General features: G+C 38.5%; 3 protein-coding genes across 3 annotated transcripts in view; 1 reads left to right on the forward strand and 2 right to left on the reverse strand.

The window, feature by feature from the left end:
* Positions 1–23,993, reverse strand: part of LOC134825041 (uncharacterized) — an 852,482-nt gene that overhangs the window by 90,052 nt on the left and 738,437 nt on the right. The window lies entirely within an intron of this gene.
* Positions 42–13,361, forward strand: LOC134825152 (uncharacterized). The gene is made up of 10 exons (XM_063837299.1): positions 42–336; positions 468–566; positions 700–805; positions 2,034–2,183; positions 3,145–3,199; positions 10,632–10,716; positions 10,821–10,912; positions 11,701–11,765; positions 11,900–12,039; positions 12,162–13,361. Exons 1-10 carry the CDS (start codon positions 110–112, stop codon positions 12,466–12,468), a joined length of 1,326 nt encoding a protein of 441 aa, XP_063693369.1. The 5' UTR covers positions 42–109; the 3' UTR covers positions 12,469–13,361.
* LOC134824929 (uncharacterized) lies at positions 13,318–23,984 on the reverse strand. The gene is made up of 13 exons (XM_063836941.1): positions 20,561–23,984; positions 20,337–20,448; positions 20,063–20,192; positions 19,715–19,890; positions 19,368–19,609; positions 19,138–19,225; positions 18,497–18,696; positions 18,272–18,393; positions 18,011–18,161; positions 17,542–17,765; positions 17,276–17,415; positions 16,930–17,113; positions 13,318–16,756 (listed from the first exon to the last, which is right to left on the reverse strand). Exons 1-13 carry the CDS (start codon positions 23,967–23,969, stop codon positions 16,400–16,402), a joined length of 5,535 nt encoding a protein of 1,844 aa, XP_063693011.1. The 5' UTR covers positions 23,970–23,984; the 3' UTR covers positions 13,318–16,399.

Raw genomic sequence — 23,993 nt, forward strand, 5'->3', positions numbered from 1 at the left:
GCTCGAAATTCGATAATGAAGCTAACCTCTTCTTGTCAAGCTTTCAAGATATTATATTGTATATCCTATAAAGTTAGGTATATTACTGTAACTCTAAATTCTTTTAAAGATGTCTGTAGCAGTAGGTGAGGAAGCTGGTGAAGATCCTAAGGAGGAACAGAAGGAGTCAGAGGAGATCCCAGCTAAGCAGATAGACTCCCCTAGCTCAACTCCTAAGATAGTGCCGGTTTCTTTACACGATGCTTCGCTCCAGGCACTCCTCTCCTGCGCTCCCCTCATATCACCTGTACTTTCTAACTCCTCCAAAACTGTCGCCTCCTCTTCTAGCTCATGCCAGTAAGTCTATCAAACAGGCTCGTCAGAGCACAAATATCTTCTTTTTAATCTGTTTTTATCGTAAAATATTTTATTTCTTCTGTGAAATATTTCATTTCTTCTGTATTAATATTAACCAAATTGTTTTCCAGTTCCCAAGAGACGTCGCCTACAACTATGCGACATCCCTTCTGCGTAGACAGGTCCATACTAGTTCGACCACCCAGAAGCTTTTCTCACAAGAGAAACAAGTAAGTTATTCCTAGCCAGATTTTCGCTCAATTTTAATATTCCCAACCGATGATATTCGACATAATGTAAGGACTGATGTATCATCCTCCGACCTGAATATGAATTTGTTCTTCACCAAGTACTTGTGTCCAGGTCTGCCCCGATCTGGTTGCACAGGTCAAGTTCGGTAAAACTCCTACCAGAAGGTGTGGAGAGCATGCAACGGAGAAGTTCTTTCGACGAGCTTTACAACCAAGAGGTTAGTTTTAACTATGATTATTTAGGGGGGGGGGGGGGGGGGGGGCCTCCCCTTATTTACAAACAAAAGGTCAGCTTAATTTTAACACGGCAATTGTGGTTATATTTTGGAATATAATTCAGAGTTTTAACTCTATAATACACTGTGGTATGTCATATAATATACAGCTAAGAATGTGTGTTGGTGTACCGTGTTTAGTGTGTCAGTTGTGCCACAATGCCACATGATAGTTCCTTGTAACCTGACCCGGACTAACAGAAGCTCCGCATCTCTCTCTCTCTCTCTCTCTCTCTCTCTCTCTCTCTCTCTCTCTCTCTCTCTCTCTCTCTCTCTATCTCTCTCTCTCTCTCTCTCTCTCTCTCTGTGTAACACGATTCTCTGAGAAAGAACACTCAAAATTCGTGACCGGTCGCGGTGCCTCTGAATTCTTCTAGAAAGTTTGAATTCTATTTTTGAGACGCTTCCTAGCAACAATTTTTAATATCATACCAGTAATATGAGAATCACATAACTTTTTAATTTTTATCCTGTCAATATCATGTGAAAGCTTATAACATTAGATATGCTAAATTTACTACAACTACAAGCTTGAAATACGATGCCATGCTTGTTCATGCTGCTAATAGAATGACTTATCTGGCTTTCTGGCTGGCTTTATCTTATCTTTGCGTGTCTGACATGTGAACAGGATAGAATCACTTGGAATGTGATGTCGTCTCAACTCTCAGCGTGAAAACTTTAATGTGTAGAAAAGTGAGTATGTCCAGCATCCGGCAAAGCTAGAGGTAGTGAATTATTACAGTATGTATATAAGCAATACTTGTCTATGACTTATGATGCATACATAATATAATGTGGCACTGATGTGTTAAATGCTGCACGAACATAGTTGGAATGTAGTTACATGTACATAAGATATGTGTAGGAATTTAAATCTTCTCACGGTCATTAAGTCATTTAGCCCGGTGCTAGAATATTTCTACGGTGGTAAAATAAGTCAAATATAAGTGCATAAGACGCTTTGAGTTAGTTTAATATGGTAGATTCCTAATGGAGGTTAAAGAGCATGATCTCATATCTTCTTTGTTCTAGGAATTAATCTGTCTTATTAACAACCACTCTACCCCAAACATCGGCTTGCTCCTTTCTAATTATCCAATTAATTAGGGTAATTATAACGATGATAATTGCAGAATGTAGCTGATATCTTAAACCCCACCTACCTCAGGACTCACCGTCCCTACCTCTGAAGCTGAGCAGCGCTGCCAGTACCGACGAGGGAGTCTGGACCAGCTGTTACGAGAGTGGCAGTGCCAGTACACCTAGTACTGAGGACAAACTGGACGATAACACCAACAGTATCTCCAGCTGTGTTAATGTGAGTGCGCATATTTTATTGAGACCGTGCATATTTTTGGTCTAATTGTTTAAATGGTAAATGTGTGACCTAGCTGATTTTGTTAGATCATATTTGATCTGTTGAAATTAGGGCCTTGTAAGGGAGTCCTTACAGTGCAGAAAATGCGCATTTTAACTTGACAATTCATAATGTCTGAACAGATATAGAAGTACATAATATTGATATTATCATTTCAAGTCTCGCTTGGATGACTTTAAATGTACACCTTCTTCCTTCCGGTATGTTTTAATGTCGAAGCGTGTAATAACTAATAATTGTTACAATTTATTTATACATTTATTTCACTGTCGAAAATGTATCAAATTAATGTACAGATAGTAGCTACGAGATAGCAACCGTAAGTTTAGTGACATTGCAACTGCCAGGCTTCCCGTATAATTACACATCCTCACAAATTCCAGCAATTCTCAGCACATTCTTCATATTACACTGAAAAATGAGCACCAGTGATAAACATACCAGTGGTAAACTTTTCTTCGAAACTTGTGCTTCAACGCTACTGGTACTTCTCATATCAGCGTTACTCAAATGAATTAGTTTTGGCCGGTTCCTTCTTCAACACGGCCTGAGTTGTTGATTTCAAACGGAAACGTGCCAAAAATACAGAATATTTCGTCGTTATTTTTAGGCATGAAGTAATGTGGCGACAAAGTTGAATGCCTGGAATTACTGAGAAATTGGCTTGCGTACCAAAATGATAATATATCTAGATCTGCAAAAGCTAGAATAATTTTAGTGCGATATACTGTAATCTTTATCAATTTAGCCGATATTGCTTATGAATCTGACCGCAGTTCTAACAACTCTTATGATTGATTAACCGCTGTAATATTTATAAATTACATATAATATTCACTATGTAACCGCCATAATATAATGAAATTTATTATAAAATGTGAATAAACCGATTTGTTTTCAGTCAAGTGATCTAGATGAGGCTTACAACACGGAATCATCCTCTCTCGAATTTACTGGTACGTGTTTCTCAACATCTTTTAATTTCTTTTCATACCATTCGCATTCGTCATAATCACTTACAATATTCACGGAAACCCGTCGGGATAAAAAGATTGACACCGTTGAATAGCAGCTGGGGTGTTGAATGTAGGCTAAACCTGTTATAGCCTACAGTAATGAATGTAGCCTTACTGTAGCCTTCTAACATTTATATTATTTAACAAATATGTGCCCGGAAATACGTCCTAAGATAACACAGGTTATAATGCATTGTTTGTCTTACCTTGTAGTGCGTTATCATTATACATACACCCGAGAGCTTCGTACAATACAATTACAAACCTATATTATATACTGTGCCTCTCTATACCGGGCCCCTTCTTTTCCCCCTAACTATTATATAATAAGTTAATCAGCTCGTTTTGTGCAAGGAATGTGATTTGCTGGTGATTTGAGTGAATTTCCATCACAATACGTGCATTTGAAGCCCTAATAAGTAATGGCCAATGGGGTATATCAGACGCTAGACAGGGGTTTTTCTATACCGTCTACTTTTCGTTCCCCCCGAGAGGCCCGGTATATTATGACGCAGTGAAATATTTCTATAATTTTCTTAAATGCTCTGAACGACTGAACAATTCTAATAGGCTGAGCTACAATTAGAAACATGTGGTCGGAAACAGACCATTTAACTGGTAGTTTGGACTGGGGAATGTTTAATTATAATATATGTAACTACGTAGAGGTAGTAGGATGGAGGTAATAGAACAGTAGTACTGACTAAACCACTGCACTGTAGGGATAGTATAGTGGATACTGTAGAGTTAGTGTATATTATTATAGTAGGCAGTTTAAAGACAGTCCACATTATAGTGGCCTTACCTTACCTTACCTGAGCTGGGTAGTGGGTACGTTATACTTCATAGGGGTAGTACCTGGGGAGTCTAGTGGGTACGTTATACTTCATAGGGGTAGTATGTGGTACTACTGATATAATAATAACACATAAAGCTGGCCCAGTGTGCTGGTGCTATATAAGAATAGGTAGCGCTGGTGCAGTGTGCTGGTGCAGTGTGCTGGTACCAATGTGCTGAATGCTGATAGAAGCAAGATAAAGGAGCTGGAGGGGTGTGTTTAATATCTAAACTAGGTGGCAAGTGTCAACAAGTAACTGTTACAAGATGTAACATCTGTCAACTACCCACACTGGTTACCTCACTTTACCACCCCCCTGTTAATATTGATAAGAGAGAAGTGGAATCTCGTGTAAATATTCTATTTGTGTGTGTTCTTGTTACTTGGAGATAACTGAAGATAATTTACACAGCAATGTTCTGAAAGCACTGGAAGTATTTGAGGTATTTTCTGGAGATGTATGAAGAGTAATAACTGTATATGAACTATGAATCTCTCTCTGAAAGGTTGACAGTTCTAGAATTATAAAAGGAGCGGGCGGGATTGTAGCGATGTAGCGATGACAGGCTGCTACTCAGGATTACTCAGGCTTGCTCAATACCACGCCTAATTAGCGTTTAATCGTGTGATTACATAATGAGCTGGTATTTCCTCCTCTACCTGCTAGACTATTCTGTGTACTGTACTACCTGCATCATTACTAAACCACAGAATAACGCATACAGTGAGATTTAGAGCGCATCATGATACTACTCAGCTTACAAACCACTAGATATTTACCAACCTAATGTACCGTTAATACCGCCCTGTCTAACCACGCCCAACATTATATATTATACAGGCTGCACTGAGTAGTGAGCTGTGAGTATAACTTATCGGCAAATAGCAGCAAAGGGCCGGGTCTCAGTAAAGGTATTCATTATATTCCATTAGAGACGTGAGCAGAGTAAACAATTGGCACATGCTCCACTGCATTGTTCCTTTATAACAATCATCTCTGTGTTCTGATGATAGTTTAGCTAGTACTGGTGATGCTCTCACTGGTCAGTATACTATACTGCTAACTTACAGAACACACCCAAGCCTGGTACTATTCTAGGCACTTGCAAATATTTATTGTGCACATTTTAAGGCGTGAGTTGAATCTGATCTGGTTACGAGTATCTGAAGTGGTGCACACACATCACGCATGTGACATTCCTTTACATTAATAGATAGATATCTGGAATTTGATAAAGTGCTTTGATGATACTTCAACATTATAAAGGATTCGAAACCTTATAGTTAAGACTCAAATTTTAACCTTTGCCATCGCAAGCGACTCTTAATAAATTAATTTTGTCGCCCTGAATCAATTGAGGTTTCCCAAACGCTTCATTGACTAAGTAGGTTTTCAACTACTTTTTGAAGTCTAGAATATTTTTGCAAGTACTAAGTTAATCAGAACATCTCATATATTACATATTATAAGCTATTCCAAACTGAAACGGTAGCATAGCTTAGGTAAAGTAAGTTTATAATTAGAAATTTTTAGAGTAGTGCCAAAAAATTAGGGCATGGTGTGAGAAGGGGTCACTCTGACGGGGTATCTGGCGGTTTGAAATCGTTCAACTTGTCAAAATAGTCCTAAACCTACAACTTTCAGAGCGGCGGATTATTTTCATGCCCAAATATGGTAGTCAACTAAAGTATGCGAAACACGATAAGAGCGTAGTGCTCGTGTTGTTGAAAAGTCAGCGGATTCACTGTTTGAACTTCGTCCAGCAATATGTTAACAGTAATATTTACTGTATTAATACGCCAGGTCAAGTAGCCACTAATAATGCTAATAGTGTGTGTCCTGTGTCCACTCTTCCTGTCCACTTGCTGCTCAAGCTTTAATAACCACGTTAATAACCACTTCAATAAAAACACTAGTTGTAAATCTTGAACTTTCTCATTCCTGTAGGAGTATTGGAGGAGCCAAAATGACTGTTCATTATGTCAAATAAATGTTAATGAAAGAGAGACCAGGTTCAATGCCACGGCTCACACTAACCTGTCTCAAACGAGACATTTAATGAAATGTGCAGTGAATGGTTTACTGTTAATATTCATATCCTGTGTCTGTTGGCAACGATAATAAATTGTAATAATTACATGGCACTCGGAAACTGAAGACGCACTCTATGATACACCGGTGTTACACAAACTATAATGTTATATCTGTGTAATCAGATGAGGCATATATATATAAAATTTAATATGATGAGGAAAATTACACACTTGCTCTGTTATTATTATATTGTGTGTGTGTGAGAGGATGGGAAGTGATTGTACCACGATAGCGTGTGTAGACTGTAGCGTTACTAGGTTTACACAAGTGGGCTTTTATGTGTTAAATTAGTGTGTTAATTAACTCTGTGTTCTACCAGAAACATTTAAATGTTATAGTATGTAACATATGATACATACACATTACACATATTATTACTCAAATGAATGTACCATATTTTAATTAATTTATACTGAGTGTAAAAAATGTACACACGATCACGATCAAAGATGTACACTGAATATTTCGAGACACATTCTTGCATACTGAGTTTTATTATTATTATGTTAAAGGTTTATTATGATGTTAGGGTTACATATTATTATTTGTAACATATTCACATCGCTTTTTCTGCAGAAGAAGATTTTCTTGACTTTAAAAGTTATAGTTTGTAAACAATAGTTTCACTGAGGCACGCGAAGGTTCGCCACCAACCAATTATACCAATTTTGAGAAAAAGAAGAAAGTTCGAGCTTTTGTCTTCCAACACCAGGGTCGCGTGTGACCTTTCAAAACCTAAGGTGATAACTTGACCTTGACCTTTTGAATAAGATTCTTATTAACTCTAGCACGAGAGTCGAGAATAATTGAATTTATCCAGATTTAGCTATCTTGTTGAAGAATGTAAACTCCCAAAAACCCTGGTAGACGGTGCTTGTCGCACCGAACTTAAATTTCGTACATCAAAAATAGTTTTCCGATAATATCTCATAGCATTCTTCACATTCCTAGTATGTTAACTTTCTCTCAAATCACATTGTTAATCAATTAACTGCCAACAACTCCCCTATCAAATATCAAACTGGAGCTGAAGGAAGTACCCTCGTTGAGCCATGTCTGGCTCCGATCCAAATCGTGTAATAAAGTCGCTAAAATCTGTGAGCCTGAATATTACTTACATCGCTAACATTCCTGATCCTACTCATAACAGATCTGTGTACTGTGGCTGTATAGTTTATATTGTATACTACATGCTAACTGTGCAGTGTACTGTAATAAAACATAACGTGTACAATTATACAGTACACCTATTAGCTGATATGGTCCAGTGTACTTTGTAGTTTGTATGAAATATATACATATATTATATATGAAATATATTAATATACATGATTACTATTCAGGGTGTTTTAAAGAGAATTTCTTTATTTTTAATGGAAATTTTTTTTTCATGAACAGAAAACATCACAATTTCTTTTGCGCAATTTATCTGAGCCATAGCCACATTTTTGGTGGATTTTTGGCTCGTTTTCAAAACATCGGCAATTACAACATAACTCTCGAACCAACTTTCCGGGTTATCAATCATCAGTCCAATAAAAATTTAGATAAAATGCCAGTCAAACTGGAATGAAAAACCAGATAAGTAGCCCAAACTATCCCCTGCCATCGTCAATTATCCATATAAGCAGGAATAAAAAGGAAATATATTTCAATTATGACTCAGTGGTGTAATAAAGTAATAACTAATTAGACATTTAGCCCTTAACTCTGAGAGACCGGGGCAAGGTTACACACTTTCTCAATTCTCTCACCTCGTCATTATAACAACGGTAAATAGGAAATATCACATACGGAGACTAGCTATCTAGCTATCTGGTGTAGAGCCCACAGTGTGGAGCCCCCTGAGAGGTAGGTTATATTGTGCACTCTCCCCCCACTGTGCACTCTCCCCCCACTGTGCACTCTCCCCCCACTGTGCACTCTCCCCCCACTGTGCACTCTCCCCCCGCTGTGCACTCTCCCCCCACTGTGCACTCTCCCCCCACTGTGCACTCTCCCCCACTGTGCACTCTCCCCCCACTGTGCACTCTCCCCCCGCTGTGCACTCTCCCCCACTGTGCACTCTTCCCTCACCACAGTCACATGGAGTCTCCTACAGCACACGTCTACACCACTATGTTTTAAAACAGCGAGCACCAGCTGTCATGTAAGATGCATGGAGAGCGGCTTGTTTGTCTCTAGCTGCTCGCTCCACTGTGAAGTGGGCCGGAAATTCGCACGAGTTACGTAACCGTGACATTTCTCAACCATTCTGTAATGTGATAATTAGTGACACAATGGATTACATACTGCTGTAAGATTATTCGGCTGATATATATAACTCTATTTCCATCTCGCATACCAATGCTAATGTTGGTAAGATTCTATTTATTGTCATGAGATAAGATTAGGATCTGGAGACGAGCCAAAAAAGAGGACCTATTATTTAGGTTCTCATTAGATTAACTGTAGTCTGTAGCCTTGTCATAGTGTGGAACTAAGGCTCAGTGCTTTGCAAGTCTGACGGTTAACAAGCCATTATACATAAGCTTTCCGTTGTAAATAAAGAAACCAAAGACAGTGTTATGTATATATTATATAGTGTTAGAAGACTTGACAGTTTCACGTCACACGTTTATAATATTGCGATAATAAATACCGATTAATAAAAAACTGTATTTCTAAGAATTTATCACACATATTATATCCGAAAAGAATTCTTGGAATTGCCTATCTGTATCCTGTAAATGAATAAAACGCTATGCTGCAGTTTCATGTAGACTGCACTCACTGCAGTTTCAGGTACACTGTAGTTGCAGGTACACTGTAGTTGCAGGTACACTGTAGTTGCAGGTACACTGTAGTTGCAGGTACACTGTAGTTGCAGGTACACTGTAGTTTCAGGTACACTGTAGTTGCAGGTACACTGTAGTTGCAGGTACACTGTAGTTTCAGGTACACTGCAGTTTCAGGTACACTGTAGTTACAGGTACACTGTAGTTTCAGGCACACTGTAGTTTCAGGTACACTGTAGTTGCAGGTACACTGCAGACAGTGCAGAGTGCAGGTACACTGCAGGTATACTGTAGTTGCAGGTACAGTGCAGACAGTGCAGACTGCAGAGTGCAGGTACACTGCAGGTATACTGTAGTTGCAGGTACAGTGCAGACAGTGCAGAGTGCAGGTACACTGCAGGTATACTGTAGTTGCAGATACAGTGCAGACAGTGCAGAGTGCAGGTACACTGCAGGTATACTGTAGTTGCAGGTACAGTGCAGACAGTGCAGAGTGCAGGTACACTGCAGGTATACTGTAGTTGCAGGTACAGTGCAGACAGTGCAGAGTGCAGGTACACTGCAGGTATACTGTAGTTGCAGGTACAGTGCAGACAGTGCAGAGTGCAGGTACACTGCAGGTATACTGTAGTTGCAGGTACAGTGCAGACAGTGCAGAGTGCAGGTACACTGCAGGTATACTGTAGTTGCAGGTACAGTGCAGACAGTGCAGAGTGCAGGTACACTGCAGGTATACTGTTATAGTTGCAGGTACAGTGCAGACAGTGCAGAGTGCAGGTACACTGCAGGTATACTGTAGTTGCAGGTATATGTACACTGCAAGCGAGTGGTTAGTCTGTAGCTTCGCTCAGTTTGCATTTAATTGCAGTGCAACTACTAGCAACTAGTGACTAGCTGTTCCTTCCGATACAAATTACTGTTCAACCATATTCTAGAAGCCATGTCCAAAGAAGATGTAATAAGTTAAATAATGCAAATTCTAGAATACTCTGAAGTTTATTTTCTGATCTGGCAAGAATCAGTACTCCTATTATCAGTCACTCATGGAATATAAACCCAGTACATAGCACTGAGTAAGATATTGTTGAACTGTAGCATCATGAGTTATACATAAAGCTGGTAACTGTGAGGGAATGTAACACCAGCTGCTGGGTGTTACAAGATTACAATTATAATGTACAGTGTTACGTCACATGTACAGTGCTACGTCACACTGATAAGGGTGATAAGGTTAGCGATAATTGTATGTATTGATAAATCCCTGCTACCACTGAAGATAAAGAAGGAAGTAAATACAGGAAATCATGTTCCAAGGCTTTCCAGAACTCCGGATTCTTTTTTATTTCATAGCTTTACATATCTTTACATAGCTTTTACATATCACAAAATATCACAAAATCCAATCAAGCGAGATATCACAGACTTTTCTATAAATATACTTTTATAAAAAGATGTAATCAAGTTAAAAGTTTCTAGAAAGTTTAACTAGTATTAAGAGATATGGATACCCTATATAGTTACTGGGCGGCGCTCAGCCTGTCATTCCGCCGAATCTTTATTTATGAACATAATAGCCTGGGGTCCCCAGGTAACCTATATAGCTGTAGGACAGTCAAAGAATCCCTATCCTAATTTAGTGATATCTAATATAACATGATGCAGGTTACCCAGGTCTGGTGAGCAGTAGAACGTGGATAGAAGTCCAGGAGGAACAAACTAATAGTAACCTTGTGTCTGTCAAAGTCGGGTAAGTTACATTTTACTTCTCGGGTACTTTGAATATTTATTTATTCAGTTATATTTATTTGACACATATTCTGTTATTAAAATTTAAAACTTATCTTCATTTAGGTCTAAATCTTCGCACGTGGTACACTTTAGTGTAAAAGCTGGCGATGTCATTACTTGGGAATTTGCTACCCTGAAACGAGACATAGGATTTGGTGAGTGAATTTTTACAATTTTGTATATTTTATCGCCATTCTGTTAACTCATTCTCTGTTCATGATATTTATTTATAGTGTAATAGTCTCGAACCGGCGAGTAAACTTAAGTTGAACTGCTGTATCAGTGTATTATACCAGAGTAGAAGTGGTCCTTCCATCGCTGTAACATTAGTAGTTTTAGGCACGGTAACATTAGATAAGCTATCAGAAATTCTCGTGAGGCAAGCTTGCCAATTCTGCTCAGATTATCTTACGTTTAATTTTAGGTATCAGGCCCACATGTTGACGTGATCTTATGCTAAATATGTTCGATTTTTCTGTGTCATGAGTTAAAACATATTATTTCATTTAGTATGCGAAGGGCGAGAAGGGTGATTAACATCTAAAGAGGGAAGGAAGCATTATGCATTTCGGGCCCGCGCGTTCTGCGCGGCCCAATCGAGAAAGTACATCACTGTCAAATTTCTTGCATTTGAATTAAAGTGTTTGACTGTTATCGTTGTCTGTGTCAGGCGCGCATCCTTCGCGCGCAATGTTTACTTATACGCTACTTATCCAGCAAACAAAACACAGTCAAGCGTCGTGATTAAATTATTAAAAATCTGCATTCTAATAAAACCACGCCTGGTTGTCTAGGATAATTTTGTTTTTAATGCATCATATTCACGAATCTGCAGTGCAATTTTAAAATGATATAATTCGTGCGGTAACTGCTGTAGGCCGTAGACTTGGGTAGATATACACAACTTTTTTACTTATACCAATTAATAGAAATTGCTCTACAGGAATTCTGTTTGAGTGCTCAGTGGTAGAAGAAAAGAAATGTGAAGATGGCGAGCTCACAGATGTGGTTGGTTTCTAGATGATTTCCTTTCAGATTTGACATCAATCTTCGTCAATTAAAGTGTTCTGGTGATTGTTTAACATGACACTATATAATGGTATCCAAATATTTCAACATCCTCTTAATTGCTGACCTTCCAGGACTCGATAACGTCAGGGTATGGCGTTATACCCATTCTTCCCATCTTCAAAGTCAAGTCCAACATTTCACCGATATTTGGTAGTCACGAGGCAGTCACGGACGGTGTTTATGTAATGACATGGGACAACTCCTACTCAAGGTAAAACTTAATATATAGTTCTTAGTTTTGCATTTTTATTTATCTTCGTAAATTATTTCGAAACCTTTCATTTGGGTTCTTGATCTCGATAAGCTGGTGACTAATGCCATTTTCCCTTCCAGGTTCTTCGCAAAGGATCTGTACTATCGAATAAGCACCCAAACAGAGATATGCACCTCGGAATTCCCCCACGGTATAATCAGTTTCCAGCACAGTGCAGCGTACCCCGCACTGGAGGAGGTAGAAGAGAGTAACTCCTCTCACATCAGTTCCGGAAGTGATGCGAACGAGCACACACTCTGCGAGAGCAGTGATGAGCGAAACGTCGTCATGACCACCGTCATAACGCAAAATCATGTGGATGAAGCGAATACCGTTTATTTCGATGTAGCCAAACACTCCTCCACCAACGACATACACGACATTTGAACAACGAAAGTTGTGGAATGTGCCGTATCGTTACTTTTCTGTGGGTTGTTTAGTCCGTTCCTTGCAATCAGTCTCCGAATAACAGACTTTTACCTTCTTCATTTTCACATAGATGTATAGATACTTTGCCGAAAAGGCAGGGAAAACTGTGATCATTTGGGGAGATGCACTATGTTTGATTAAACTTCAAGGAATCGTATACATCAAACCTGAAGACAATTATTGATAATCAAGAACAACAAACACCGGTCACCTATTGTGGTATATTAATGTGATAATCATTTCATGTAACCACAACGACATCCTCTTGTCACTCAGAAAGAAAAAAGACAATATAGATTCATTTCATTATTTTAAGTTAGGGCGTATTAATTTGCTCTATCTCAAATTTATTCACTCATTGGCCGTGTCTTGATCGACATCTGTCAAAATTATGTACTATAAAAATGAAACTTAAACCATAATAAAATAATATTACGTTTTGGTTAATCAATAATTAATACAACAATTTAAAGCTTATTGCGCTGTTAGCCATTTAAGTTAGCGGGGTTAGTTACGTTGAATTTGTATTCATTGCTTGAAATGTTTTGATTACTTGGTCAATTTAAGTTACAATCAGACTGAATAGTCATCTAATGAAGAGGGAAGGCTGTAGATAATTTGCTGTACTGTAAAACATCGTTTGCGCATTTTGTTTAATTATACAACAACAAGTGATGATAAATGAGTTTATGTTCCATTTGAGTTTATAAAGGCTGGAAATACCATGAACAAAATAGCGAGAAGATGTTTTACAGTATTATCCAACCTCGTTGTGTCTTGTATAAAAATGAAATTGTTTTTTTTTCTGAGTTTCGTTTCGTGTGAATTTTCGTAGAGACTAATTTAATTGATATGGATTTAACAATCTTTGGAATGCTATATTATAATTTTGTATTTTTTAATTTCTTCACTAAATAATTGTAAAGGTTTTGGCGGGCTAACAACAGATCAAGATGAAAACTCGTTGCTTTCTAAAATCCGTAAAGTTTTCAAAAAGGTGATCTTGGATTGTTGTTATTCTGACTATATCATGTGTAGTGTCACGACTGTGTAACGTGTTTAAGTATAAATCTTTTATTTCAAACATTCAAAAAGAAAATACTTATTTCTCTTCTTTATCTTGACAGAGACTACTAGACATTTTCCGTCCAACAAGATACTCACCTCCTGCGATACACGTCTTTTTGAACAATTCGGGTAACTATTGTCAGGGTTCCTTCCGTGCTGAGAAAACTGAGGAGACCTGCATTTTTATGGTTCAGAATGGCAAACTTTTAAATCAAAACTACCATTCTCATAACATATCACGTATCCTCCACGAAATATGGGCTCGATGATGCCCGGTTGTCAGTTAAAGTCTACATAATGTGCCAGTTCCTGTAGTCTGGAATACATGTTATCAAGATTGTCCTTCAGTTTCCCAACATCCACCTCCTGGTCGTTGGTCTGATCAAACTCCAACTTCGTAGGTTGAAAGTCTGATTTTATTTTGATAGGGATGTCGTCCTCCAGTCCTGAACTTGAGAATAGTGAACCTTTAGTTTTACTTTCACGAAGCTTATCCAGCATCTGTATCTTTAGTACCTGGAAACGTACCTGTTACACATTACATAATCATGATAATATGTGTGAAGTAAAACTTTACAGGTTATCAGTTCTCACAGAGTCGTAACTGGCAAAATAGAAGATGTCTTCATTAACTTTTGACCATATTTGGATTTGGTGCATTTTACCTATTCGGGAATATTATGCAATTTGCTTGAAATACATGGTTCTGTTACGAGCAACGTGTCCCTAGAAGCATAAAATCCTCTAAATATGGTCTCAAGTGATCCATTTTATTTTATCCAAGGTAAGTTTTCAATGAATTGACCGGAGCTAGATAAAGTTCATTGGTTTAGTGGTACAACCAAATAAGGAAATATACAGAACCTTGGGATGCTCGACTCTTGGAACTTCAAAAGGTGGCCTGTCTGGGATCATGAAGATTTCATTTATCTCTTCTCCACAAAACAACTGGTCACTGAATGGGGAAATCATTAATTTGGTTTTTTAATTCAGTGATTAAAATGGGGAACAGTTGCTTGAAATCAAAGAGCGTTGACTGTGCACAAACAAGCTCAGGTTATCCAGCTCTATTACGATTGATTAGTTATCAACGATAGTTTATAAATTTTAAACCTATAGCCTAAAATTCAAAGTTGATATCCATTGCTACCTGGCATGTTGATTAAGGATACGTTGCCCCCCTCTCCTTGAGTTAAGCGATTCAGAAGTAGTTCTATCTGTACCACCTGAGTTGGTCCAATGATGAACCCCTGAAGATGAGAGCTGAAGTTCTCGGAGGTCTCTTCACCGAATTCATTTGATTGTGATGAGCTCACTGACCCCCATCTTAATTTTAAATTATCAGTGTCAGTTGCAGGGGATGTGTTTAAAGACTGTCCTTGTCCTGTATTACTAGACCTAAGTTTTGAGTGGTTGTTCTGATGGATGAGTCGGTCCGCGCTGACGGGCTCTTTTTGATAAACTGGAGTGCTCACAAGGAAAGTGCTGTCTGGGGCCAGTCTATTTCTCACACGTACCGGTGTTTGTCTAAGTGATCGTGAAAGACTGTTATCAACATGGATTGGAGGTGTTTGATTCACATTTGCAGGATGGAGCCTAGATGGAATAGGATTTGCGTGTTGATTCCAATGATGGATTGGGTTAGTTTCATGTTTAGGGTAACCTTGAAATACTGGCTTCAGTGCCCCACCCTTGCTATGATGTTCTTGTAAGTTTGTAGGAGGCACAAAACCGGTAAACGAATTGTCAACGTCAGAATGACATCGATAATATTGGGACATGACAGAGACTGGATGATGGTAGATATATCAACGATAGAACTGTGCGAAACTAGGAAACTGTGTTTTTTTTGCGACGATTCCTCTTTTTGGCTCGAATTGTGTCAGTACACTACGGGACAGATACTTCTTGCATAATATGCTGCATGCTGGAGACACCATCAGGCAGAAACTAGAGGTTCATTATGCACTGATTAGGTGTATAAAGCAAAATACTAATTTAATTGGCCGTCGTATGTTTAATTTTAAGAACGAATACTGCGTTTTAATAATTTGAATTGTAGAAGGTAAATGATCAAACCTATTATATTGGCGACACTACAATATTAAAAATAATAATTTACCTTAAAAATGAAACGTAGGATTCAAATTATCACGGCTCAGATTGATCTCAAAAGACTTTTACTACAATTGTCAATTTATAAGGTTAAGTTTTTACACTTGCTCATTGTATTGATATCGTAACTAAACTACAAACATAAAAGTTGAAAGATTATCAAATCCCAGCTCAAATTACACTGCAATACCCTGTCCATACCACCGTTATAAGTTTACCACTGCACATCACAGGTCGGCTTCCATTAAAAATCCAAATCCATTACAAAACATATGAATAATGTATCCAACACTTATGTTAAGACCCATGCAAATTGCATCAATCACTGAGTTGATGAAATATTTTCTGGTCAGTTTATTGCATTGGCATGCTAGTATACCACCAACCGAGAAATAAAACGGTAAAATGTACAATTACTGTATTCTAAATGGAGCATTTTAACATAGATATTTAGCTCTAGTCACTAAAATCAAATACCAAATATCATCCTAACATTAAACTACATTAAACTAATTGTTTCATACTAATGAGCTTGAATCGTGAATTATCATAAATGAAATCGCATTAAGTAACTTTTATAAATCTGGCATATCTTATTCCATTGATTAATAAAACATATTGACGGATGTCCAATGTCCGTGGCTCAGGAAATTTATCTGTCAACTGAAAAAATGTTCATTGTCCAGGGTCGGTTAAACCCATGGGCTTACTTTTCTGAAGTTCCTTGCTGACTGCTCCCAGCCTCCCCACCCTCTACACTGCTCACAATGGCCTGTATCTTCTGCAAATCATCCTCGATGTCGTTTTCTTCAGCTTTACTTTTTCGTTTTGACAGGATCGTATTTTTCAGAACGCTCTTGGTTGTTGCCTTGACTCCTTTGTGAGCCGGTTTCCGAGTTACTGGTAGACTGACAACTTTCTTGGTTCTTGGTCCCCCTTTTTTAGGTTGTTTAGCGATGTTTAAAGCAGTTATGGCAGCTTCAGCACTCAGCTTTTCTTCACTCGGCGACTCTTGTGATGTTGATGTGCTAGGGCTGTCGGGCTTAACTTCTTTGACGACTTTCTGAGAATAATGCAGATTAAACTTCCCGAATAATTTTACAGTATAAGCGAGTGCTATGTGATAAAAGTTTCAAAGCAACTTCACAGGATGATCCGGCCAACAACAATTGTATATCATTGTTCAACAAAGCGCTATTTGAACGAAAAGTAATATCTAAAAAATACAATTCATACTTTTTTTCGTCTCTTCTTTGTCTTCTTCTTGGGTTCCTTGGTGGATATCTCGACCATCTTCTTTGCAGGCACACCCAGAAATCCAGAGCAGTTAGAAGAGCCACACAAACAAGCCTTCTTCTCCTGACCCCGCGTGTCGAACTGGTAGTCAAACGTCAGTTCTTCTCCAGACTTGATATCTCGCCTGGTGATGGATTTATTTAGCATAGGTCTTCTATCATATGCTATGTATTAAATCTTTAAATGTATATTGCAAGTGTTACTACACGTATCATAAGTTTGTCGTACCAAAATAGAAATTTATAGTCAGTCAGAATGGAGATTCGCGGTGTAATTTCACACTTACTTCGCAAACAGTCCGATGCAAGTAAGACCGAGAACGTTCCATTTCTGAGTTTCACAGTTCGGGTCACAGCTGTGGTTCATGAACCGAGCATTGTTTGCTTTGGGTTTAGCATCAATTATCCTGGAGTTCTCTACAGTCAACTGGAGGAGAAATGATTAATTAAAAGATGGAACAAAAGGACTGACTTCTTAAACCTTCAGAGATTCTGGTTTTAAATAATATCAAATTATCAAGTCTAAAATTAGAAAAATGCCAAGGCTACATACCATGTAATAATCGGTGATCCCACTGGCTTGATAGTTCTGTAACCTATTCTCAACCTCCTGCTCATCTATAATCTCCCCAACATACTCGTGAACTAAAGTTCCAGGAGTGACATCCTCCTCAACCACCAGACCCCAACCTCGTCCCCCTGCTTTTACTAGTTTCGTTGCTGGGTACTGTCTTCTCTGGAAGCGCTGGTTCTCGCATTGTTCGCCCCATTTACAGCCTGTGTAATGAGTACACGTGAATGACAGACTCCTAAAACTTTGATCTAATTGCGCTATGTATGTGTAATGTGTAGAGGGTATGGCGTCTAATATCTAATATCAGTAAAATTACGCACCCACCTCATTCGGTGTGTGTAATTGTATTGTACGTGTATACTGTATAGAGCAGACACCCTATATTGGAGAGTAACTAACATAATGGGAAATGTAAGGTAATTATGTTACAAATCAGGTAGCCACATACTTGTAGGACACTCAGTAAGAAGGACTCTGTTAATACAGGAGCTGTCAGCTGAACACTTGTCATTGAGAGCACAATCACAAGCAAATGGCATTCTCTCCAGCTGTAACTGCTTCTCGTAATTCTTCATTCCGGCGTTGTAAGGAGCGTTGACCTGGGAGAAAATACTTCATTTAACAAAGTGGATTGACAATTGTAAAGCTCGTAAACACTTGGTTGACTGATAATCAAGTTGATACGAAATTTTGTGAAATGAAATATTACCTTGATAAACTTGAATGGAGCTGGCTTTTTGGTTGAAGGTTTGTCTATAGACGAAGTTACTTGAAGAAGAGCTTCCTTCAAAGGTTTCACTTTACTGTGAAGATCTTTCGCTTCGATAATAGCTGAAATTAATACAACCAGTGAGCAAAAACGATGTTTATTAGAACTTGGTTGAATCCAACAAAATTCATACCTTATAAACAACTGAAGTTGAATGAAACTTACCCAATCTAAAACTAGGAGACACGCCAGCAGAAGAGGCGGAACCCTTGTCACCGTCTTCGTAGGAGTACACTCTGCTCATGTCTAACCAAGCAAACTCTTTGGTTCCTAAACATATAGCCGGAAACTGACAGGGCTTGTGAGGTTTGGAGAATATGTTGTCAGGCAGATCCAACTCATCCAGAATCTGGCACGGCCACCATCTGAGGAAAATTGAGCTAAAATAGCATCTAGAGAACTTATAACACGTATCTCAATGTACTTTTTTGTACACAGAGTGTATACCGCGGTATGTAAATATGTAAATTCTACTGAAATACATTTTGCATGTCGGTGCGCGCGCGCGCGAAAAGCAAGCTGAAATTACTGAAAAACGTGCTTTTATCATATCACACGTATTGCCGCCGGCGATTTTGAAATTTGATTATGTGCCTGGCTTGGCAATATTTTCAATCCACGTTATTTACCTTCTGTATCGAGTACTTAATCAGGTCAAAATTCGCAAACAGCATCTTTAGATCATACACGCATGGCATCCAGCGTTTGATCAAAGATTTGATTACCAAACAAGCTTTTATTTACATGCAAAAATGACTTAGCAGTGCAAATTAGTAAATAACAAGGAAGCGTTAATAAAAACAAACCTGTAAGCTCCGAACTTGACCCAAACTATGTCACCAATGAATGGTTTCTTCCCCACAATACAGTCCGGACACAACCACGATAGTTCACCTGTAATGGGTGTAACTAAATACTTAGTAATTTAAATTTTAACATTGATGTAAACTACCATTTCTTAAATTAAGGAACATCTTGAAAAGGTTAAAATGTTGATATATTAGTCGGAAATTTTCAAACAAATATAAAAACGAACCTTCTTTGATTTGATTTTCCTCAGGGACACACTCATTGTGGAAACTAGCAGGACATCCTTCGCAACAGATAAGATCACCACCAAATGTACACTGGAAACAAAATGGCACATTCAGGTGTACCAATGGTCTGCGCTGCCTTTTCTTCATTGAAACGCTTGGAGCTGATCCTGATTTTCTTTTTCGTTTCTTCTGATCACTAGCTGTATTTGCGTTGGATTTGTTGCCGAATCCTTGACAATGCCTGAGGAAATTAAAATATTCAGTGCATCTATTTACACAAAAATAGAGTATGGGTATAAGCTGACTTTACAGATCACATTGATAAAAATGCATGTTGATATCTTACCTAAAGCAAAGAATGTGAGTCCTAGATATCCTCATACACCCAGCAGGAATGTGGTTCTGATGAAATGACTGAGGACACCGCACACAACGCACAAAGTTCTTGATGTTCAGTTCAGGACGAGCTTCACATGACCCACAAACGTGGTACGGACAGATAAAACTTGTTGAGGATACGATCTGGGGAAAAGAATGAGATTATAATCATCAAATATTTCCAAATCAATTTTAAATCATTATCCGATCATTAAGCCAAAAAATATCCAGAATTTGGAGCATAAAATATTCATAAAATGTGAAGAACTAAGTGGAATGTATTACAGTATTACAGTGGAATGTATTAATGTATTACCTGTGTTGACATGTGAGGTCTAACACAAGATTCGTGATATTTGTAAGGACATTGAGAGCAGGACTTGAGATTGTTTCCTTTTCTACACAGTAAACACACAGGGCCTTCCTGACATTCTTTACAGTAATACCTGAAAAAATAACTTTGTAACAGTCGATATGACTAAACAAATAATGTTACTGAAGGACTGGATAGCAGCTCCGTCGATGCCACCCAAGTTTAGAGCTTTGAAAAGTTTATTTAATTAAACTCTGGATTGCAAATGCCCAAATACCTCTGTTTTTGATCTTGCTTTTGATTTGAGGGGTCTGATTGAGATTGTAAACATGTTCTATGGAAAGATCCGTGGCATCCATGACAAGTGGTATAAAGCTTCGGATTATAATCTGAAATTAATATAATATTAAATTAAAATAAATTACTTGACGAAGGATCAAAGTTTAGAGAAAGATTGTTACAGCATCAAGCAAAGGGGGCGAAAAAACGTTTAAAACTGACCTATAGTGAAGCAATCCAGACAGAAGAAATCTAGAAGAGTATCATCAGCTTTCTCCTTTTTGCTACTAGGTTCTGAATCAGTATCAATAGGCTGGGATTCCCTTTTCCTTTTTCTAGATTCAGTGCTCATCAGTTTTGCGACTAACTTTTCACTGAACTCTTGAGTTTCTGCCAAACTTACAGCCATTTTCTTTGTCACATTTTTAGCATCTTTCAAGAATTTCTTGTGCTTGGTTGGATTTAAAGAGAGCCAGTTTAAACGGGAGATATTTGAGGAAGATTTGACGAATAAGTCCAGAGCAGTACATTCCAATGTTCTGTCCTCGGCTGATAATCCATTTAACTTCTCACATAATTCAATGTATTTTAACTGAGATTCAGGATTGAGATCTGTCCATTTTACTTCTGAGTGTTTCAATTTTAGGGGCTCTGGCAAGGTTATTTGAATATCTTTGACGTATAGGAGCAGAGCCATCATCTTATGATCACAAGGGATATCAACATTGTTTTCTTTTTTAGTTGACTGTGGAGGATCTGTCTTTTTACGCTTATTTGATACTTTTATATTGCTGGTCGAAACAGATTTTGACTCGTCAGGAAAGCTGTTTAATTTGGATTGCTCTGTTGTAAACCTGCCATTGTTTTTCAAATACTGAGACCATGTTCTTGGAATGGTCTTTTTAGATATACCACCTGACTCCATATACTTCTTTCTAGCCTTATCAGTCAACTCATTTATCTCAACGGGGAAAGGGTTGTGCAAAATATCTTGAGAATTTGAGTTTGCGTTTCGTTTCCTGGTTTGAGGTATAACTTTGTTACTGACCCTTTGTGGATCGGTCTTAGGTGATGCAGGAGGTGTATCTGGCCCAACTTCTGGAAGATTTGACGTCAGTAGATTCTGACATGGAGAGGTCTTCACAAGTTTTGATATAATGTCATATGCTTGTTTCTTTGTAGCTGAATTGGTACCTTTAACCAGTTTTAGGATCAATTGCTGTTCCTCCTGGGGCAGTTTCTCTAAATCTAGCTTTATCTGGTTTTCTATTTTATGTTTTATCACATTTGTAAACAAATTCAAATAGTATGGGCATAGAAAACTGATGACATCAACATCTGAGCTATTTGGTTCATCCACAGGAGAAGGTTTGATTGCACTTAAAGATTGACTTTCCTTGTCTAAAGAATCAGATCGACTTCCTTCTTCAGAAGAGACTAACTCTAAATCTTGTTCATTCTGCACAACACAGTTGTTAGGGATGGTAGTTTCTTTGTTTCTTCGAGATGATCTAATTTCCTTTGCAAGAATAACTTCTTGGTCAAGATAAGCTTGCTTAGGGTTTACAACTCTTTTGCTTTTCCGTCTGGAATTAGTTGCCGTCTTTTTAGAAGTTTCTTGTTCAGGGATCACATCAGCTAATGAGCATCCCTCATCAGCCAATTTAGCTGAACTGTTAGATGGACTTTCAGTAGCAGACTTGGGTCGAATTTTACCTGTACCTTTAGTTACTTCTATTTCTTGGGCAGTTCCTAATAACTGTGGCATTCTATCAATTTCTTCATGCTCTATAATTTGTTTAGTCTTCCTTCGGTTTGGATTTCTTGAGGGTCCTACTTGTTCCTTCGATTTCTCTGGCTCACTATTTAGTTTAGCTGATATAGGTGTAGAATCTTTCTGTGAATTATTTGAAGGACTTTTAGATGACGTTCTGGCTGAACTTCTTGCAGGACTTTTGACTGGGGTTCGCTCCGAATTCAGTTTAGCTTCTTTTATCTTCTTCAGCTTAACTTCTCTTGCTTTCTTCAAATTTTCACACCTTTCGGCATTGATTTTCTCCGCCCTTTCCTTCTCAGCTTGCGTAAGAGCACTGGGAGTAACTACTTTTTGAGGAGAAAGAGCTTTCTGTATTTCCATAAGAGAATCACTGTTCACTATAATTTCCCCCAAGCTGATGTTGAGTTCACAAGACTTTCTTTTACTATGCCTTCTTTTCCTAACAGGTGATTTTATAGGGCTATGGTTCTCAGGTTGATGAGAGACCAATTCTTGGGCAGCCTCTGTTGCAGCTGCTTGGAGAGCTCTCCCAGGATCAATGACATTATTGGCAATCTTCTCAGAACTGACTACCAACTTTTCTGCAGCCTCTTGAAATGCAATTTCGGCAGCTATCTTGGTAAGAACATTGCTGATACCATCAGTTCCATTGGCATTAGTGGAAGACTTCCTACCAGGCCTCCGAGAAGGATTTTTAGCAGTTGTCTGTACAATTTCAAGGGGTTTTCCAATAGATTTTAAAGCCTTCTTTTGAGCAGCTCTAGTTGCTTTTAAATGCTCTGCATGAGCTTTAGAAGCAAGATCTTCAGGAGAAGTCACGACAGCTTCATTGGATTTTGACGACGATTTTCTTCTTGTCCGAGCATTGGTAGGACTAGCACACCCAGCAATCATCATAGCTCTTTCCCTGGCGATCTTGAGACTGTCATAAGAAAGGTGATGTCCAGGAGTCAGCTCGACGGACTGACCACCACTCTCAAACAGCTTGTTAGTCAGTTTCACAGCATTAGTGATGTAATCCTCGTCTCTCTGTTGCTTCACTTGAAGCTTTTTTCTTTTAGAAGGTGAAGTACCATTCTCAGTAGGAGTCACATTTTCAGGACTTATCGGTAATTTTACCTCAATCTCGGACTCGCCTTCAGAACTGGCAGGAGCATCACAAACAATAACACGGGCAGGAGGATCCAAAGTACCAAAATTAGGAATACCTACTTCAAGGGTGAGTTTCGTCCTTGGATGATCGATGATTTTATCAAGACGACTACCAACTAATGGTAGTGTTATGTCATCTATGTCACAGGATAATTTCTTAACCTCTTTGACTACATTAGAATCTTTTTTAGGCGATTCCTTGGGTGGACTCTCAGGGACAGAAGCTTCTTTATCAGCTATAATAACTTCATTTTCCTTGCTACTTTCCCCTTCGTCTGAACTAATTCTCCCAGTCTTTATGATATCCAGGCGCTCCTGTCTTGACTTTAAGCTCAGTTCCAACAAAGAGTTGGATGCCTCAGAGAAATCTTGTTGTTCACCAGGAGTTAAAACACTCATGATCTGTTTAAGTTGCTCCACCCCTTGAAATATTACAGCACTGTTTTTATCAATCAGCTCATCCTGTTCCAGGATTAATGTCACAACTTCTAGTGTCTTTGCTCCGACTTGAGTAACAAGAGCTGGCCAGCTGTAACCAGGAAACTCGGCAAACACCAGGTCACCGGGAAGAAACTCCTCGCCTTTCTTCTTCATCAGGACTTTTGTAAGGAACTCTGGGCTCGGCGACCCTACTGCGTTTGTTCTGAACCTTTGAGAGTTTTTTAGAGGACTCCTTGTCAGACACCCATCGTCTTGTCTCATTCCATGCACTGAGAGTTATTTAGG

This window comes from Bolinopsis microptera, chromosome 1, assembly GCF_026151205.1.
Source record: "Bolinopsis microptera isolate Bmic1 chromosome 1, MBARI_Bmic_1.0, whole genome shotgun sequence".
In the NCBI taxonomy this organism is placed as follows: Eukaryota; Metazoa; Ctenophora; class Tentaculata; order Lobata; family Bolinopsidae; genus Bolinopsis; species Bolinopsis microptera.

What these genes read in the sequence shown, in the direction of transcription:
- LOC134825152 (XM_063837299.1), top strand. Translation starts at nt 110, where the DNA reads ATGTCTGTAGCAGTAGGTGAGGAAGCTGGTGAAGATCCTAAGGAGGAA. An exon ending in GTATCTCCAGCTGTGTTAAT is followed by an intron (nt 2,184 to 3,144) that starts GTGAGTGCGCAT and finishes ATTTGTTTTCAG; the next exon opens with TCAAGTGATCTAGATGAGGC. An exon ending in ATGGCGAGCTCACAGATGTG is followed by an intron (nt 11,766 to 11,899) that starts GTTGGTTTCTAG and finishes CTGACCTTCCAG; the next exon opens with GACTCGATAACGTCAGGGTA.
- LOC134824929 (XM_063836941.1), bottom strand. Translation starts at nt 23,969, where the DNA reads ATGAGACAAGACGATGGGTGTCTGACAAGGAGTCCTCTAAAAAACTCT. An exon ending in GGAAAATCAAATCAAAGAAG is followed by an intron (nt 19,226 to 19,367) that starts GTTCGTTTTTAT and finishes CACCCATTACAG; the next exon opens with GTGAACTATCGTGGTTGTGT. An exon ending in CTCCATTCAAGTTTATCAAG is followed by an intron (nt 18,162 to 18,271) that starts GTAATATTTCAT and finishes ATTTTCTCCCAG; the next exon opens with GTCAACGCTCCTTACAACGC.